The sequence below is a fragment of the Mauremys mutica genome, chromosome 1 (genome assembly GCF_020497125.1).
Source record: "Mauremys mutica isolate MM-2020 ecotype Southern chromosome 1, ASM2049712v1, whole genome shotgun sequence".
Lineage (NCBI taxonomy): Eukaryota > Metazoa > Chordata > Testudines > Geoemydidae > Mauremys > Mauremys mutica.
Window position 1 is genome coordinate 28929083 of NC_059072.1, and position 21313 is coordinate 28950395.

General features: G+C 40.3%; 1 protein-coding gene across 3 annotated transcripts in view; it reads left to right on the top strand.

Annotated features, from left to right (window-relative positions):
* The window catches only part of PRKAR2B (protein kinase cAMP-dependent type II regulatory subunit beta), a 169767-nt gene that overhangs the window by 128075 nt on the left and 20379 nt on the right, over nt 1-21313 (top strand). For all 3 annotated transcript variants that reach the window (XM_045030196.1, XM_045030212.1, XM_045030204.1), the window contains exons 3-4: nt 289-341; nt 1749-1832. In XM_045030196.1, the coding sequence (XP_044886131.1) occupies nt 289-341; nt 1749-1832 (137 nt within the window). The remainder of the gene's footprint in view (nt 1-288; nt 342-1748; nt 1833-21313) is intronic.

Genomic DNA, 21313 nt, shown 5'->3' on the forward strand with positions numbered 1-21313 from the left:
GTAAAGTTTTATAAAATGGACATTGTAGGCAGTTTGTAGGATGCGTAGCACAGTGGAGCTCCACACCTGGTTTGGATCTCTGGACACTAGTGTAATATAAATATTTAACAACTATACTATGCTTCATGAAATAGTAGCCCTTAACAGGAAAAGAATAGAGAGAAATTATCAGTTACTACAATTCAGTATTGCACATGGTGTGTTTCCTATTATTATTTCTGTAAATGCTTATAGAATATGTTGCCTTTTGAGAATCAGCTTAAACTCTTCATTTTTGTTTTGTTTTAGTATGTGCAGAAGCTTACAATCCTGATGAAGAAGAGGATGACACAGAGTCAAGGGTATGTAACTCATTGGGTGAAATGCTTACCTCTCAGTTTTCAGACATTAGAAATAAAAACAAAGATGTCACTGATGATAGTAGTTATGGAACCAATGTAACTATTCTTTTTCAGTATTCTTTGACAGTGTATGAGACTTTGTTCCAAAGAACTGTCATCCCTTTAATTCCTATACTACGTCCCTGTGTAGGGCCCAATTTTTAAAATATTAAAAAATGTTTTGAGTAATCTCCTCTGTGATACCTAGACTTTTGATGAGACCTTTCTTGTTCAATGATATATTTGCCCAAAGGGCCCTGTGCTCTTAAAGTAGTCACTTAATAGCCTTACAATTTTGCAGCAGTATTAATATCTTTCCAGGGGGAAAAAGATTAAATTGCATAGATATTTTCTAATTTAGAAATGCAATAGTTATTTGTTTGAATTAACAAAACTAATATTTTTAATAACTCAGTAAGTCACCCCTTCAAAGGTATTACATTAACTTTGAGGATAAAGTAGTGCAAGTATGATTTTGAGGCAATTTTTGAAGCTGTGCCTCAACTCAGTTGATTGCAATATTTTAAAAGTAACACCATATGTAAGCTACCTTACATATGGTGTTACAGCTATGATGCTTCATTACACCTTCTTAAGACTGTGAATGAAACAAACAATTTGGTTGCCAATCACGTTACTAAACTGGGATGGGTTGGTCTTCTTTTCTGATTTAGTACATCTGTACCCCACTTGGATGCTATGCAGTTTGTTATTTACTGTGTGAAAATTCTGATGTAAATTAACCCAGATCTGATGTACAAAAGTGTTGGAAAATGATATGGGAAATACTCATGGCAAATAAAAAACATTTCCAAGGGGACGCATGACTTTGGTGTTACATATCACCCCAATATGTTTGAAACATAAACTGAGAACAATAGTAAGTTGTTTTAGATAATAAAATTTGAACTCTCAAGGTATCCCACGAGGATTTGCAAAAATGAATTGGATGTTAGTGGTATAGTGGCTGGATAAGCACAAACAGATTAATGCTGCTCTCCCTAATACTGTGGTGCGGTGCTTAATTTGTGCCAGGGTTTGCCAGGGCTGAGCCCTGGCACCCATAGGCTTGGCCGTTCATAGTTCTGGCATCTCTGGGCTTGGTGGATCAGTTATGAATGTAAAAAATTGCTTGAGCCTTGGCACCTCTTTCCTTACAAATTAAGCACTGCTGTGGTGTAATGTCTTTATTGAATATGTACCCAAGTCCTTATGGTTTTGAGACAAGAATGCTGCCAAGGGTGTCATACTGTTATATAAACTTTGTTAGCAGGGTTAGTTCAGAGTTCAGCTATGTGCTCATTTCATTTTTAAGGTTCTGCACTGAGAAAAGAAAATTAAACCAGAAATTTCTATTATATCTTTCAGATTATTTACCCCAAAACAGATGATCAACGAAACAGATTGCAAGAGGCTTGCAAGGACATTCTTCTTTTTAAGAACCTAGATCCGGTAAGAGATTCTTTACAGTGAGCAATATTTAGTAGGTTTCAGAGTAGCAGCCGTGTTAGTCTGTATCCGCAAAAAGAACAGGAGTACTTGTGGCACCTTAAAGACTAACAAATTTATTGAAGCATGAGCTTTCGTGAGCTACAGCTCACTTCTTCGGATGCATAGAATGGAACACACAGACAGGAGATATTTATACATACAGAGAACATGAAATGGTGGAAGTATGCATACCAACAGGAAGAGTCTAATCAATTGAGATGAGCTATCGTCAGCAGGAGGAAAAAAACTGTTTGAAGTGATAATTAAGATGGCCCATAGAAGGTGTGAGGAGAACTTAACATAGGGAAATAGATTCAATTAATGTAATGACCCAACCATTCCCAGTCTTTGTTTAGACCACAGGTAATTGTGTCTAGTTTGCATATTAATTCGAGTTCAGCAGTTTCTCTTTGGAGTCTGTTTTTGAAGTTTTTTTGTTGCAAAATTGCCACCTTCAAGTCTGTCACTGAGTGGTTAGAGAGGTTGAAGTGTTCTCCCACTGGTTTTTGAATGTTATGATTCCTGATGTCAGATTTGTGTCAGAATAAATGGACACAAATCTGACATCAGGAATCATAACATTCAAAAACCAGTGGGAGAACACTTCAACCTCTCTAACCACTCAGTGACAGACTTGAAGGTGGCAATTTTGCAACAAAAAAACTTCAAAAACAGACTCCAAAGAGAAACTGCTGAACTCGAATTAATATGCAAACTAGACACAATTACCTGTGGTCTAAACAAAGACTGGGAATGGTTGGGTCATTACATTAATTGAATCTATTTCCCTATGTTAAGTTCTCCTCACACCTTCTATGGGCCATCTTAATTATCACTTCAAACAGTTTTTTTCCTCCTGCTGACGATAGCTCATCTCAATTGATTAGACTCTTCCTGTTGGTATGCATACTTCCACCATTTCATGTTCTCTGTATGTATAAATATCTCCTGTCTGTGTGTTCCATTCTATGCATCCGAAGAAGTGAGCTGTAGCTCACGAAAGCTCATGCTTCAATAAATTTGTTAGTCTTTAAGGTGCCACAAGTACTCCTGTTCTTTTTGCCAATATTTAGTAGTGTCAATAAGATTGAATTCAGTTAGAGTTTGGTATAGACATTCTTGAAACAAACTTACATCTTGTAAGGTAATAATAGATTTGCTGCTGCTCGTCTTGAGCTTTTTGTAAGCTGTATAGATGCACATTTCACAAAAAAAAAAGTATTATGAAAATTTGTGAGGTGTATACAGCACAGTTCTTTCCTTTAGTACCAAGTAACATAACCCTGGTATTAGTGAAAATGAAATACATTAACATGATTGTAAAATGTTTTGCCTTTTCAGAGGCTTATTTAAAAACTGTTTCCGACAAAGTGGGTATTCACCCACGAAAGCTCATGCTCCAAAACGTCTGTTAGTCTATAAGGTGCCACAGGACTCTTTGCTGCTTTTACAAGCACTACACAATTCCAAACAACTCCCAAAATTTCAGGGCCAGACAGATCACTGTCCAGCACAGCACATTACTGTGGCTGACCTTTAAAGTGCTCTTTTAAGGCCTCCCTCAGCCGCATAGCTCTGCAATGAACGCTAATGGCCATTGTGTCTGGCTGTTCAAACTCAGCAGACAGCTGCTCCACCTCCACCCCAGTGGCAACTTTTCTGCTTTTGCCTTACAGATATTATATGGGACACAGCAGGCAGCTATAACCATTGGGATATTTTTTCTCACTGAGCTCTAATCTAGTGAGTAAACACCACCAGCATCCTTTTAATTTGCAAAAGCACATTCAACAGTCATTCTCATCTGCTGAGTCAGTTGTTGAATATTTCCTTGGCTCTGTCAAAGTGGCCAGGGTACAGCTTCATGAGCAAGGTGTAGGCTGAGTCCCCCAAGATCACTATTGGCACTTCAACATCACCAATGGTAATCCACAAGTTAGGAAAAAATGTTCTCTGCTTGCAGCTTCCTGAACACTCCTATGTCCTTAAAGATGTGAGCATCATGCTCCTTCCCTGACCAGCCCACATTGGTATCAATGAAGTGTCCCTGGTGATCGACCACTGCTTGTATAACCATAGAAAAGTAGCCCCTTCTGTTGAGGTATTCTGTAGCAAGGTGGGATGGGGCCAAAATAGGAATGTGCGTGCTGTCTATCACTCCACCACAGTTTGGGAACCCCATAGCTACAGATCAGTCCACAATATCTGCCATGTGCTTAACAATCACGCTTCTGTGTAGCAGGATTAATGACCCTACATGCTTGCATGACAATGACCTCACTGGATTTTCCAACTCCAAAATGATTTCCAGCTAAGCTTCAACACTGCAACTGCCACTGGCTTTTGAACCATCAGTGCAGCTCTCATTCATTCTGGTGTCCATATGTTGGAGGGCTGGGGTGAGCTCAGCACACAAATCCAGAAATGTGCCTTTCCTGTCTGAAATTTCTGCAGCCACTGCTCATTGTCCCAAGCCTGTGTTACGATGCAATCCCACCAGTCAGTGCTTGTTTCTTGGGCCCAGAAGGATCACTCCACCATCTGCAGCTACTCCATGAATGCCAACAACGACCTTGAATTGTTTATCACTTTGTCCCTTAGTAATCAGTCCTAAAAAAAACAGAAAATACAAAGTTAAGGTATACTCCCTTCCCCACATGACAGCCTTAATTCTGCCTTCTGAACGATGCCTTGGCTGACTCCGAATGCACATGCTAGCATTCTGCCCTTCCAGATACTATAGAACACTTTAGGAACAGACCATGTGAACCCTGTAGGACAAAGTGTAAAACTTTCTCTTTGCTAAGGCAAAACTGAGGTTTAGGTCTGGCATAGCTGACTACACCTGGCCTACTCTGAAATACTGAGCCTATTCCACACAAACCACCCAAGACTTGCTAAATGTTACCACTTCTTCACCTTTGCCCTGAGGATTTCCTTTGAGACATTGCCTTCACTCACCCTCACTAAGCCTTGGAGGCCACTGTCACAAGACTGCTGACAATCCTCATGGCAAGAGGACACCCTTGTGCACATACTGCAAATACAGCTTACTGAAATGAGGCATAGTTGATCTTTCAAAGTATGCACGTATCTCTTGTCATATCACAGTGAGAACTGCTCCAGCTGATCCCCTCACCATTCAATACAGCTACACCTAACAGTAAAGGCAGCTGTAGTACACACAGATTAATGCTGAAATTCAAATCTGTGGATCACAATACAAATAGTAGTACATTCTCTTAGAACTTCCTCATGTCTACTTATTATGGCAGCCCCCTTACTGAACCATTCCCAGTGGCTACCGCCAGCTCCAGAGGGCAGAGCGTAAGCTGCATTGTGGAGATGGCCTATACCGTAACACTTTATTTCCTGTTTTTTCTGAAGTTTGAATTTGCATTACTTTAACTCTTCCTTTCCTGGTGTTCAGAGATTTACATTTAGCTGATCTGCACATTCTGGAAGGACACTAGGCACCAGTGGGCAACCCTTCCTTCTGTGTTAACCAAGATTTTGGGCATTTAATTTTACATGCATAGAGGTATAATGCTTTGATATCTGCAGCCAGTTTGTACAGACTGGGTGAACGTCTGAAGGGCAAGTATCCTGTTACACAGTTAGCTTTATTTACATGTATGACTTATTTTATATTAAATTTATTAGGCTGTTTGATGTCAAAATATACCAGATATGCCTCTTTGACTTGACATTCAGTGCTGTGCTGTGCTGTAGGGGGCTGTCTGGGTCTTCCAGGAGCTCCTTGTTAAAATTCTTTTGCCACCAAAATGCAAGGAAGGTCACGATGATTTCCATGCCGCTGATGTAGTTTATCCCTCCCTGGATATAATTATATTATCTCTGTCAGGGATGACTAAGCTCATTATATGTGCACATTTTACTTTAGGAGTGGATTGGATTATATTAAATTGAAAATATTCAAAAAACAAAGAATTCCTACACCCTCACTAGATTGTCATGCTGTCTGGGCACCCAAAACTGGTGGTATGTTTTGTAATTATATTTCAGCAACCCAGTAACAAATGTGAATTCCTGGAGTACTATAACAGTCTGACTATGGAGTAACAGACAGTCACCCACGGGCACACAAGTCACTTGGGCAAGCTGGATTTAGTGATAAATGGTCACTTACAACAAAGATCACAAAATATTAAAAATATTGCTCCCAGTCCCAAGAGACCAGTCACTTACCTCAGGTCAATGTGTACCTTAAATTTCACACCAAAGACAACACTTGTATCCAATCCTATAGTAAACTAATTAAGGATTTATTAACTAGGAAAAATAAATGAATTATTTACAGGTTAGAGCAGGCAGCCTATGTACACAAATAAGTTACAGCCTATTGTTCCAAAAGGTGTCAGAGAGATGATAGTCTGTCAGCTCTAAATGTCTTTTAGGGCTAACTCAACTTGACCCTGGGGATCTGCCTTTTTTTCCTGGCTCCAGCCCTGCCAGAGTCCAAACAGCAAAGAGATGAAAAATAGTCATGTCAGCATCTTTATTTCCCTCTTGACCTGCACTTCTGCATATAGCTTGTGTAGGGACAATTACCAAAGTCTTTGTATCGTGATGCCTCACAATGGCCCGCTTAGTTCTGATAGTCCTCCTGGATGGGTAAGGGAATCACTCCTCCTGCCTGAGTTCACAGGTTCAGAGCAGGCCTTTTGACAGTTATAAAGTAAAACGTACATTATTCCTTATATCATGGGATACAGACATAAGTAAGATTAGTGCAAGCATTTTGTAAAATCTAAAAACTAAACATGTCTTTACAAATTCAGTAGCTATCTTGAACAATATTAACATACAGGTGAGCTAGTCTGGATTCCAGCTATGCATTTGTCAGTGCTCAGATGATGCCTACAGCCTTGGCAATAGCTGACACCTGATCTGCCAGCATCACAGTCACTCCACCCCTAACTTTAAATTACACAGAGTGATCACTGTATTATGCCAACATTTGTCAGAAACGAAGTATAACTGCCAGCAAAGTGTAGTTTAATATGTTTCTTTGCCAACTGCTGGTGTCTCTTCCTTGTATAAAGTTCTGGAAGAGCATTTCTGATGAAATGAGAAAGCAAATGAATAGTTACATTAGCTCATTCTGTCTGCAAGTACTGTTGGTATGCAACTACAGCGACAACTTTGGTGAAGACCCTTGTTAAAATATATATTTGTAGCACATCACTGCTGCTGTTCTTTATCTAAATAACACTTTACCATTGTTCTGAGAGGAAACAGGTATTAGTTTATGCAATCAGTGTTGGAAAGTGCTGGGAGGAGCCAGACAGTTTGGCTTGCTTACACATGTTGACTTCAAAGATGTTTGAAGTATCATTAAGCCTGCTTGATGGAGATGTGTGGTTATTTGAGAGGCAGAGTTGCAGCTATCTGGGAACAAAGGTAAATTATGTGCTTAAGAGGGTTACTTAAGGAGAATATTAATTAATATTCAAGCATATTTAGGCGTATGAGTCAGCTGCAATTGGTATTGAAAAAGGAATGTCTTTTGTTTTGCTAATAAGCAGATGTCACGGGAGGGAGCTAACAATCTTGGACTGGATTAAAGTGCTCTGTCATGGGTAATAAGAAACAAATGGGTAATAGAGGCCTTTGACATGTGAACCTTAAAGTCCCAAGTGGGCTATAAGGGCATAGGGTTTACGCTTAATTGTTTTGTGTGTATAAAATGAGGGCAGGGAGCTGTGGGGGCCCCCCTGTTGCCCACGGTGGCTGACTAGCCCAATTCAAGAGCAACACAGATTTCACAGATCCATGTGTTGTCTGAGTTAGAGTCCATGATTACAGCACACTGCTTTCATCTTTCTCGCTTTGCATCCATCCTCTGGATCAAAGCTGTTTCATGTTCAGCTGTACCCAGTGCCAGATATTCCCTCCAAATCGGATGGGATTCTGCGTGCTCCTCCCAGCTTTCTACATTGATGTTGAATAACTTCATATCATATATTATATAAAATAGGTCAGACAAAGAACTTTGTGCTATGTGAAATTTTTAGGTATCTTAAACTCTACTTTGTAACTGTTCTGTGCCACCCTTGTGATGCTTTCTATGTTATTCAACTAGACTTTTTTTACCAATTTTTATTGGGTTTTTTCTGTTTCTGCAAAACTGCCAGTGAAATGTTACTTCATTTAACAATACCTGAATTGAATTTTTTCCTGTATTGTGATTCGATGGCGAGATGTATGGATGTTTTATTGTGAACAACGTGGTGAATGAAGGATGATCTGGCTATGAAATGGTAACTCTGAGATTTGTATGACAGTATGCAAGGAGAGGTTTGTGATTATAGATGAGGTATTGTGGATGGGAAGAAGGGAGTTTTTGGTGGCTAATAATGTTTTTATTTAATTAATATCTATTCAGCTCTTAATCTATTTTAAATACATTTTTGTCTGTGAATTTCCTTTTTTTTTAGGAAATATTTAAAAGCAATGATTCAGATTCTAAGGCCAGAAGGGACAAGTATAATCATCTGTCTGATTTCCAGTATAATACAGGCCATAAAACTTCCCCCAAAATAATTGCTAGATCATATCTTTCAGAAAAACATCCAATCTTGATATAAAAATTGTCAGTGATGGAGAATCCACCATGAACCTTGTAAATTGTTCCAATGGTTAATTACTCTCACTGTTAAAAATGTATGCCTTATTTCCAGTCTGAATTTGTTTAGCTTCAGCTTTCATGTTATACCTTTCTCTGCTAGATTGAAGAGCCCATTATTAAATATTTGTTCCCCTTATAAGTGCATATAGACTGTAATCATGATCACCACGTAACCATCTCTTTGTTAAGCTAAATGGCTAGTCTCAAGGAGCTCAATCAGTACAAGGCATGTTAATCACTGTTAATCTGTTAATCATTCTCATGGCTTTTCTCTGAATCCTCACCAGTTTATCAGCATCTTTCTTGAATTGTGGACACCAGATCTGGATGCAGTATTCCAGCTGTAGTCACACCAGTACCAAATACGGAGGTAAAATAATCTCTGCTCCTGCTTGAGATTTCCCTCTTTATGCATCCCAGGATCACATTAGCTCTTTTGGCCAACCATCACACAGGAAGTTCATGTTCAGCTGATTATCCATCATGACCCCCAAATCTTTTTCAGATTAACTGCTTCCCAAGATAGAGTGCACCATCCTGTATATATGGTCTACATTCTTTGTTCCTAGATATTTACATTTAGCCATATTAAAATGTGTACAATTGCCTACAATTTACTAAACAATCCGAATCAGTGACCTGTCCCCTTCATTGTTTTACCACTCTCCCAATTTATGTGTCATCTGCAAACGTTGAGTGATGATTTTACATTTTCTTCCAGATCATGGGTAAAAATGTTAAAACATAGGGCCAAGAACTATACCGTATTTTCGGGCGTATAAGACGACTTTTGAAACTTAAAAAAAGCCCCCAAAAATCGGGGGTCGTCTTATACGCCGGGTATGTGGGTGTGGGGGGGTGTGGGAGGGGGCGGGAAGGCTTACCTGCGGCGCCGGTCCGGTGTCGGCCTGGGGAGCCGGGCCCCGCGGCTGCAGCGCCGGCTCCGGTCCCGGGTGTCGGCCGGGCCGGGGAGTCAGGCCCCGCGGCTGCGGCGCCGGTCCCGGTGTCGGCCCGGGGAGCCGGCCCCGCGGCTGCGGCTCCGGCGTCGGCCGGGCCCGGGGAGCCAGGCCCCGTGGCTGCGGCTCCGGCGTTGGCCGGGCCCGGGGAGCCGGGCCCCGCGGCTGCGGCTCCGGCTCCGGTGTCGGCCAGGCCCGGGAAGCTGGGCCCTGTGGCAGCAGCTCCGACCCTGGCCCCCGGCAGAGGTAAGAGGCCAGGGCCAGGGCTGGGACTGGGGCGGGGGAGGAGGGGTTGGATCGGGCAGAGGTTCTGGGGGGTGCAGACAGGGGATGGGGAAGGGGGGGTTGGGTAGGCACCGCGTGGGAATTTCTGGGGTCTGTTGGGATGGTGGTGGATGGAGTCGGGGCAGTCAGGGGACAGGGAGCGGGGCAAGTTTGGCAGGGGGTGGGGTCCTGGGGGGGAGTTAGGGTTGGGGGTCTTGGGAAGGAGTGGTCAGGGGACAAGGAGCAGGGCAGGGCGGGTTGTGGTTTCTGAGGGGGGGGGGCAGGACGTGGGTGGGGGGTGTACTCACTGAACGGTTCCCTACCGGGTCTTCGGTGGTGGGTCCTTCAGCCTCAGAAGGGGGGGTAGTCTTATACGGTGAGTATAGGCCAAAACCTATGTTTTAAGTGGAAAATTAGGGGGTCGTCTTATACGCCCGGTCGTCTTATACGCCGGAAAATATGGTAGATAGATATCAGGCTGATTACCCAGCTCATCGTGTTTACCCTTTTTAAAAATTGACACAACATTAGCTTTCTTCCAGTCTCCTAGAACTTCTCCAGTGCTTCTAGACTTATTGAAAAAACAACATTAATGGTCCATTGAACTCCTCAGCTAGCTTTTTTAAAACTTTTGGATGAAACTCATTTGGACCTGATGATTTAAAAATGTCTGACGTTAGTAGCTTCTGTTTAACATCCTCCAGAGATATTAGTGGAATGGAAAGAGTATTATCATCACCGTGTGATGAGACTATATCATCTGGGTTTTTTGGCTGTCTTCATTTCTCCTCTATACCAGGTTCCTTATTTTAACCAGCACAGATTTCTTCCTCAACTGTGGAACTGTGGCTTTTGGGGTATCATAAATGATTTCCAATTATCATTCACATTCTTCTGATTAAATTTTTCCTCCCCTGATTAGGCTCATAATTATTTTCAGCTTTGTAAAATTGGCCCTGTTAAAACTGCAAGTATGTATATTACTGATCTGAACGTGATTCTGATATCAAACCATAATCACTTGTACCTAAGCTACTGTATATAATGCTATAATGTTTAGAAATTCCAAGGACATTTTAGTACAGGCACCATGAGAGCTCAAGCACATGTCATTTACACTGAAGTCCACCATGATCACGCAGCTTTTTCCCCCTACACATTGTCGATAGGGGCATAAGGAAGCAGTCTGTCAGCCACCTAGGATGAGGGTGGTCTAGCCTCTGATACTCTCCTGTTAGCTTCCTCTGTTTGTGGCTCTCAAGTTCATTAAAATGGCCATACTGGGTCAAACCATTGGTCCATCTAATTCTTTGTCCTGTCTTCTGATATTGCCCAGTGCCAGACGCTTCAGAGGGAATGAAAAGAACAGGACAGTTAATTGAGTGATCATTCCTTGTTGTCCAGTCTCAGCTTCTGGCAATCTGAGTTTAGGGACACCCAGAGCATGGCATTGCATCCCTGACCATCTTGGACCTATCCTCCAAGAATTGATCTAATTCTTTTTTGGATCCAGTTACACTTTTGGCCTTCATAACATCCCAAGACAATGAGTTCCACAGGTTGACTGTGTGTTATGTGAAGAAGTACTTCTTTATGTTTGTGAAAACTGATTATTCCTATCTTTTGATTCCTATCTTTTAACCAGTTGCTGATGCATGAGAGGACTGTCTCTTTTATCCCATGACTGCTTTACTTTGCTTGAGCCTTTGGGGTGGGATCTTGTCAAAGGCTTTCTGAAAGTTCAAGTACAGTATACACTATATCCACTATCAGAGGGGTAGCCGTGTTAGTCTGGATCAGTAAAAGCAGCAAAGAGTCCTGTGGCACCTTTTAGACTAACAGACGTATTGGAGCATGAGCTTTTGTGGGTGAATACCCACTTCGTCGGATGCATGCTCATGCTCCAATATGTCTGTTAGTCTATAAGGTGCCACAGGACTCTTTGCTGCTTTTACTATATCCACTGGATCACCTGTGTCCACTTGCTTGTTGAAGCCCTCAAAGAATTCTTATAGATTGATGAGGCATGCTTTCCCTTATAAAAACTGTGATGACTTTTCCCCAACACACTGTGTTTTATTTATTTGTCTGATAATTCTGTTCTTTACTGTAGTTTCAACCAATGTGCCTTGTAATTGCCAGGATGGCCTCAGGAGCCTTTTTTTAAAAATCGGCATCACATTAGCTATCCTCCAGTCATCTGGTACAGAAGCTGATTTAAGTGATAGGTTATATACCACATTTATTAGTTCTGCAATTTCATATTTGAATTCCCTTAGAACTTTTGGATGAATACCGTCTGTTCCTGGTGACATACTACTGTTTAATTTATCAATTTGATACCTCAATCTGGGACAGTTCTTCAGATATTCAACCTAAAAAGAATGGCTTAGGCATGGGGATCTCCCTCACATCCTCTGCGGTGAAGACCGATACAAAGAATTCATTTAGCATCTCCGCAATGACCTTGTCTTCTTTGAGTGCGTCAATCGTACAGTGGCCCCACTGATTGATTGGCAGGCTTCCTGCTACTGATGTATTTAAAAACAATTTGCTGTTAGTTTTTGTGTGTTTTGCTTGTTGCCCTTCAAATTATTTTTTGGCCTGCCTACCTCTACTTTTACACTTGACTTGCCAGAGTTTATGCCCCTTTCTATTTTCCTCAGTAGTATTTGAGTTGCAATTTTTAAGTGATGTCTTTTTGCTTCTAATTGTTTCTTTTACTCTGTTGTTTAGCCAATGGTGGCTGTTTTTTTTTTGATCCTCTTAAAAATTATTTGGGGTATACATTTAATTTGAGCCTCTATTATAGTGTTTTTAAAGTTTCCATGAAGCTTTTAGGCATTTCACTCTTGTGAGTGTTCCTTTTATGTTACCTTCAAGTAGCTTCCTCATTTTTATGTAGTTCCCCTTTTTGAAGTTAAATTCATAGATTCATAGATTCTAGGACTGGAAGGGACCTCGAGAGGTCATCGAGTCCAGGCCTCTGCCCTCATGGCAGGACCAAATACTGTCTAGACCATCCTGGACAGACATTTATCTAAACTACTCTTAAATATCTCCAGAGATGGAGATTCCACAACCTCCCTAGGCAATTTATTCCAGTGTTTAACCACCCTGACAGTTAGGAACTTTTTCCTAATGTCCAACCTAAACCTCCCTTGCTGCAGTTTAAGCCCATTGCTTCTTGTTCTATCCTTAGAGGCTAAAGTGAACAAGTTTTCTCCTTCCTCCTTCTGACACCCTTTTAGATACCTGAAAACTGCTATCATGTCCCCTCTCAGTCTTCTCTTTTCCAAACTAAACAAACCCAATTCTTTCAGCCTTCCTTCACAGGTCATGTTCTCAAGACCTTTAATCATTCTTGTTGCTCTTCTCTGGTCCCTCTCCAATTTCTCTACATCTTTATTGAAATGCGGTGCCCAGAACGGGCACAATACTCCAGTTGAGGCCTAACCAGCGCAGAGTAGAGCGGAAGAATGACTTCTCATGTCTTGCTTACAACTCACCTGTTAATGCATCCCAGACTCACGTTTGCTTTTTTTGCAACAGCATCACACTGTTGACTCATATTTAGCTTGTGGTCCACTATAACCCCTAGATCCCTTTCTGCCGTACTTCTTCCTAGACAGTCTCTTCCCATTCTGTATGTGTGAAACTGATTTTTCCTTCCTAAGTGGAGCACTTTGCATTTGTCTTTGTTAAACTTCATCCTGTTTACCTCAGACCATTTCTCCAATTTGTCCAGATCATTTTGAATTATGACCCTATCCTCCATAGCAGTTGCAATCCCTCCCAGTTTGGTATCATCTGCAAACTTAATAAGCGTACTTTCTATGCCAATATCTAAGTCGTTGATGAAGATATTGAACACAGCCAGTCCCAAAACAGACCCCTGGAGAACCCCACTTGTTATACCTTTCCAGCAGGATTGGGAACCATGAATAACTACTCTCTGAGTACGGTTATCCAGTCAGTTATGCACCCACCTTATAGTAGCCCCATCTAAGTTGTATTTGCCTAGTTTATTGATAAGAATATCATGCGAGACCGTATCAAATGCCTTACTAAAGCCTAGGTATACCACATTCACCGCTTCTCCCTTATCCACAAGACTCGTTGTCCTATCAAAGAAAGCTATCAGATTGGTTTGACATGATTTGTTCTTTACAAATCCATGCTGGCTATTCCCTATCACCTTACCACCTTCCAAGTGTTTGCAGATGATTTTCTTAATTACTTGCTCCATTATCTTCCCTGGCACAGAAGTTAAACTAAGTGGTCTTTGGTTTCCTGGGTTGTTTTTATTTCCCTTTTTATAGCTGGGCACTATATTTGCCCTTTTCCAGTCTTCTGGACTCTCTCCTGTCTCCCATGATTTTCTAAGGATAATAGCTAGAGGCTCAGCTACCTCCTCTGTTAGCTCCTTTGAGTATTCTAGGATGCATTTCATCAAGCCCTGGTGACTTGCAGGCATCTAACTTTTCTAAGTGATTTTAACTTGTTCTTTTTTTATTTTATCTTCTAAACCTACCCCCTTCCCATTAGCATTCACTGTGTTAGGCATTCCTTCAGAGTTCTCGGTGAAGACCGAAACAAAGAAGTCATTGAGCATCTCTGCCATTTCCAAGTTTCCTGTTACTGTTTCTCCCTCCTCACTGAGCAGTGGGCCTACCCTGTCCTTTGTCTTCCTCTTGCTTCTAATGTATTGATAAAAAGTCTTCTTGTTTCCCTTTATTCCTGTAACTAGTTTGAGCTCATTTTGTGCCTTTGCCTTTCTAATCTTGCCCCTGCATTCCTGTGTTGTTTGCCTATATTCATCCTTTGTAATTTGTCCTAGTTTCCATTTTTTATATGACTCCTTTTTATTTTTTAGACCATGCAAGATCTCGTGGTTAAGCCAAGGTGGTCTTTTGCCACACTTTCTATCTTTCCTACCCAGAGGAATAGCTTGCTTTCTGGCCCCTAGTAGTGTCCCTTTGAAAAACTGCCAACTCTCCTCAGTTGTTTTTCCCCTCAGTTTTGATTCCCATGGGACCTTACCTATCAGCTCACTGAGTGTACCAAAATCCACCTTCCTGAAATCCATTGTGTCTATTTTGCTGTACTCCCTTCTACCCTTCCTTAGAATTGTGAACACTATGATTTCATGATCACTTTCACCCAAGCTGCCTTCTACTTTCAAATTCTCAGTGAGTTTCTCCCTATTTGTTAAAATCAAATCTAGAACACCTTCCCCACTAGTAGCTTTTTCAACCTTCTGAAATAAAAAGTTGTCTGCAGTGCAGTCTAAGAACTTATTGGATTGTCTGTGCCCCGCTGTGTTATTTTTCCAACATATATCTGGATAGTTGAAGTCCCCCGTCATCACCAAATCTTGGGCTTTGGATGATTTTGTTAGTTGTTTAAAAAAAGCCTCATCCACCTCTTCCACCTGGTTAGGTGGCCTGTAGTAGACTCCTGGAATGACATCACCCTTCTTTTTTACCCCTTTTAGCCTAACCCAGAGACTCTCAACACTTCCATCTCCTATGTCCATATCCACCTCAGTCCAAATGTGTACATTTTTTATATAGAAGGCAACACCTCCTCCCTTTTCCCCCTATCCTTCCTGAGCAAGCTGTACCCATCCATACCAACATTCCAATCATGTGTAATATCCCACCAAGTTTCGGTGATGCCAACAATATCATAGTTGTATTTATTTATTAGCACTTCCAGTTCTTCCTGCTTATTACCCATACTTCCTGCATGCTACTATGGTGCATTTCTTTGGTATTTCTCACCCTACAAGGATGTTAATTTCATTACATTATGTTCACTATTACCAAGCTGCTCAGCTATATTCACCTCTTGGCCCAGATCCTGTGCACCACTTAGGACTAAATCAAGAATTGCCTCTCCCTTTTTGGGTTCCAGGACTAGCTGTTCCAAGAAGCAGTCATTAATCGTCTAGTGAGTTGCTGAAGAAAAACTGTCCTTTGTCCCCAGACCTTCCTGCCATTCTGTTCACCTCTCTCCATGATTTTCTCTTCCTCATTTTGCTCCCTACCCTGGCTCTGTGTGCCTCTTTTCCCTCCCACTGTTATGCTGAATCCTACTCGATGCTGAAATCTTAAATTGACCAAAGTGAGTGAAAGGTAAATGACAGGATGTCATTTTAACTTGTGAGCAGATTATGTAAAATTGTTGTTGAAAGGAAGAACAGAATAGAATCAAAGAACTGTGTGAACTGAGTCTTTTTGGAGTAAAGGAATTACTGAATATCAATGTTTGGTATTTATATGGCTCCCTCACCATAGTATCTGAGGAACTCACAATCTTTAATGTATTTATCTTCACAGCATCCCTGTGAGGTAGGGAACTACTGTTATCCCCATTTTCTTGCTGGGGAGCTGGGGCACAGGGAGACCGCGTGATTTGCTCAAGGTCATACAGGAAGTTTGGGATGGAACAGAATTGAACTGAGATCTCCTGAGTCCAAAGCAAGAACCCTAATCACTGGATCATCTTTCCTATCGTGGTTTTTATCGTGGTCTTTTTCACACCCCCAGCATCTCATCCAAGACTTCTGGTGCCTGTGGCATCTACCTTAATAGTCAAGTTGGAGCCCAGCTCCTTGTTCCAGATTGGCTGGTGCAAGCACCATTGCAACTGTACATATATGGTAGTGCATTTAAATCCAGGATATCTTGTTTTACATGAATAGTAGGGAAGTAAATTTGGACTCATGGAAGTTATTTTCTGTCTTTGTACTGATCATGACTTTCCATTCTTTCTATCCTGCTTGAGTTGAAAAAGTGCTACCATCACTGGGTCAGGCATTGGGAGTTTGTATCGACAAATTTAAATGCTGATGCTTCTTTGGGACCAGCTGTTTTGATGAATAGACGTGCAGTGGGGAGAGCATTGTTCTCTCTCTCCCCTTTCAGAAGGGCTCATGTTACCAAATCTATGAAGTGACATTAATAAGATACACAGGTATCCAAATGGTGGCAAATTAGTGGGCTCTCTAGTGTTTTAAAAAAAAGGAACTAAATAGCATTTCCAAAGGGCAAATCACATTCCATAAGCACTCTCCTATCTGAAGCAGGAGCCCCTATCCAAGGACTCCTGTTGACTAGGTTTTTAATCCATATAGAATATATAGTAAATATAGTACATGTTTGGTTATGTTCAATGGCTGTTTATTATCTATTAGAAATGTCTTCACAGTCCCCTTGAGATAGATACCATATTTATTTTCCTGACTTCAAAGGAAATTGAGACTAAAACATTATTTTATTCATGCAGTGTGTGTATACAGGATGGTACTTAAAACGTGATACTAATATTAGCTAGTTAGAAGGGCCAGGAGTGAAAACTGGTAATTTTTTACTTGACCTTGAAAAAAGCATCATATACTATTCTAGGGAGATGTCACTAACAATAGAAAAATTACTATGCTATAGGGTTTAGCTGTGTATATTTCTTGTTTGTACTATCTATAACAGTGTTACTGAGCTTATATACACATACAATTTTGTTGTAAAACTCATTTTAAAAGAATCATTGACCTTCAGATACACCAGTTAGGTGTGAACATAAGCATACACACATGAATGGTAATTGTGAGCTGCGGGGTAGCAACCTGTCTTGCCGTGAGAGCCAAACTCCTGGATGTAACTGAGCTCTGGGGAGCATAAAGAGCTTAGAAGCTTAGAAGCTCTACTAAGCGAGAATCGCACAGCTCTACAGCATTGTATTGCTAGTTTGACTTCTGTATAAGTTGCATCACAAAAGTTGATCTGCAATTTTGGGAAAAAACATTTTCGTACAGGGCCCAGGCCTCTTTCAGTGCACAGAATGGATAGTGCTCAGTGAATGAGGCAGTTCAAGACTTTTTTATCCCCAGCATTCAGTATGTAACTCATGCCTAGTGTACTACACCTCATCCAGGTGCTGGACTGAATATAGTTTTTTTTTAAATTTCCTCATGGCTTTTCTGTTGTCCTCATCACAGTAGTACATCAGTACTTTGCACACATGAATGAATTCCTCTTCATAGTACCTCTTTTTGAAGTAGGGAGAAGTATTATTACTTCCTACAGTATTATTTTAAATTTAGACCTCTGCATTTTTTGTTTTTTTTATCTTTCTTGTTCAAGTTCTGACTCCTCTAAGTTAGTGGTGGTTCATTGTGGTGAGAGTTGCTGCTGTTTCATTTTGTATCTGTTTTATTGTGCAGGGACACCTTGAGCCACAGACATATTTTATGTATGTTTACATATAAACTAAAAAAACGCAAGCTATGTAAATGTAGTGTTTTTAAGGTTGCAAAGTCAAGCACTCAAAAGCGGGAGATGCCAGAATTTAAGTTTCCGCGCAGTGTTAGTTCAGCCACTTGTTTACATACATAGAGATACAGTCCTAATTTAATAATCCTACACTAACTTTTCCACAGGAGTCTTGCCTCATTCACATTAAAGGATAGATAGATAGATAGTGAGGCAGTGGTTAAAAACCAAATACCGAACAACATTTAGTATATGTGTGGCTGATCCCTTATTTACTTCATGCCATCCAAACACTGCACTAAATTTGGCAGTCATCACAATAATGTAGACTAATCTTAAGTGTACTTATAATTGTACACTGTTGTCTTAATACAATTTCTAAAATGTGGCTATTTGGGACTCTATCAAGTGATTCTTTTATTCTCTTTTCCTAAAGGCACTAAAAAGTTGAAATGACAACACATGGTCCCCAATGTATCATGGATATTTATATTTAGAAGTTGCATAAACTGTGCGCCCTCTGGGCATACTTGCCAAATTTACTAATTAACAAATTAAGAGGAATGCCTAACAGCCATTGGAAAAGTTGTGTCTCAAAGTCTGTATTTACTGCACCATCAAGACTTCTGTGATCACTCCTTATTTGGACAACTGTGCAAATTCTTTCTCCCAGCATAATTTTTGCCAAGTTTTAGACTATTCATTTTGTATAGTAGAGCATAACATTTTGAAACAACTGTTTGAAGATATTGTTCTCATGAATATTTCAATGCCAAACGCAACAGGTAACTTCTCTTCTTGCAGTGTGAGATCAAATATGATTTAATTTGTATCAAACAAACAATTTTGCCCCAGTGTATAAAATCAATTTGTGTTAGAATGGTTATTTTTCCAGTGAGTCAGAGCCATTTTACTTCAGCATGCAGCCAATTTGCATATTGTGTGAATAGAGAATTAAAAATAAACCTTATGTTTTTTCAGTAGCTGTCAGTCATAATGACAACCACTTACATATTGAATGTTTCCTTAGTTCTGTGCTATGAGGTTATAATTACAGGGAATGATAGATTTTGATTGATTAGAAAGACAGATCTTGTATGTCATGAGATTAGGAAGAGTGCTCGAAGGCATTGTTAGACTGTGTCTACACTAGACATTTTTGTTCTTGAAATTTGCCACAGTTGGTATCTGTACAGCTCCGGGAGTGGTAGCACTAGAATGGACTGTCCACCAGCACTTTAACCACTGTATTGTCTAACCCTGCTCAGAATAGGTGTAGATTATACAAATACGTGTGGCCACCAGCAGCTGGTGTACACTTGTGATCCCACTCTTGGTACCACTGATAGAAGCAATGGTGTGAAATTTTGAGAGAAAAAAAATCTAGTGTAGACAGCCTCACTGTGCTACTCTCTTTGCTGCCATCTGAAGTCTGTGACCCTGATTTGATTTACACCAGGGTGAGATCAGAGTCTACCCACTGAAGTTGTAGTGGAGTAAAACCAGTGTAACTGAGACAATAATCAGGCTTTTTTCCCCCATTATGTATCCAGGCTAATTATGGATGCTCATATACATTTTGTTTTGGAATAGGTAGTAAAGTTACTTTGTGAATTCATTGCAATTTAACCGGTCTTTTTGCCTTCCCCTGCAAAGCCAGCTGTAACAAAGATTTTGGGGTGAAGTACATTAGCCACAACATTTCAAACAAAGAATATATCTTGGACAAGAACTGTAATATTCAAGTCCTTTGTGTCAGCCAGGAGTCTTTGTGCATGAATCCACTATCAACTGTGGATGTGTTGCTAGGAAAACTTCATTTCTTCCCTATCCCTTAGTGTGAGAGGATGGCAATGATTCTTTCTCTATCAAAAAAGGGTATTTTTATTATTCTAAAGTGTGCTGTCATGATTGAAACCCATGTTTCCAGTCACTTTCTCAAAAATGTTCCTTTTCTGACTGACATTAATACACTTATTCTCAGTCCAAAGTGTAATTATTTTTTGAATGGCCTAAGAAATTCCACTCAACTGTATTAATTATCCAAGTATGAAAACAAATAATATATAAATATACTAAATAATTCTAAATTATTTCAAATGCAGTTTTTCCTACTCAACCCACTTTGTAATAGAGCTTCAAATTTGGCATGTACATAGTTCTCAGTGAGGAATCTGTGCTTTGTTGTGTTTTTTTTTCAAAAATAACAAATAATGAAGTGACTAAAAAAGTTGTTAAAATGGCATAATGTGCATGTTTAGTACAACATTTTCCTTAAGGAAATGTGTCTAATTTAAATCAAATGTATCATATTTGTAATGCTGCTGGGATTGTAGTATAGATTATCAGGATGCCCCAACTACAGCATTCCATATAGCACATGTGCACACATTGCAATAAAAAGCTGCATCTGATTGTGTTTTATATGTATATAAACACAAACTACATTAGAAAAAAACTAGTAACAGAGCACTTAAAAGTAGGAGCCATCAGAATTAAGGGTTGCCTGTATATATGCATTATGACAGTCCTAATTACACAGTCACATACAATTGTTCCCACAAGGCCCATGCTGTTTTTAGTGCACTGGCTGGACAGCGCTCAGGGAATGAGGCAGTTCTGTTTTTTTTATCATCACCATTCAGTGTGTGACATCTATGCCTTATGTACTACATACCATCCACGAGGTCCCCCACCAAAGGCTCTTAAGCAAAGTAAGCTGTCCTGGGATAAGAGGGAAGGTCCTCTCATGGATCAGTAACTGGTTAAAAGATAGGACGCACAGGGTCAATTTTCAGAATGGAGAGCGGTAAATAGTGGTGTCCCTCCAGGGGTCTGTACTGTGATCAGTACTGTTTAACATTCATAAATGATCTGGTAAACAGGGTAAACAGTAAGATGGAACAATTTGCAGATTATACAAAACTAGTCAAAATAGTTAAATCCAAAGCGGACTGCAAAAAGTTATACAAAGGGATCTCTCAAAACTGGGTGACTGGGCAGCAAAATGACAGATGACTTTCAGTGTTGATAAATGCAAAGTAATGCACACTGGAAAACCATAATCCCAACTATACATATAAAATGCGGGGGTCTAAGTGTGCTGCAACAGCTCAAGAAAGATCTTGGAATCATCATGAATAGTTCCCTGAAAACATCTGCTCAATGTGCAGCAGCAGTCAAAAAAGCTAACAATGTTGGGAATCATTAGGAAAGGCATAGATAATAAGACAGAAAATAACATAGTACACTCACATCTTGAATACTGCATGCAGATCGGGTCTTCCCATCCCA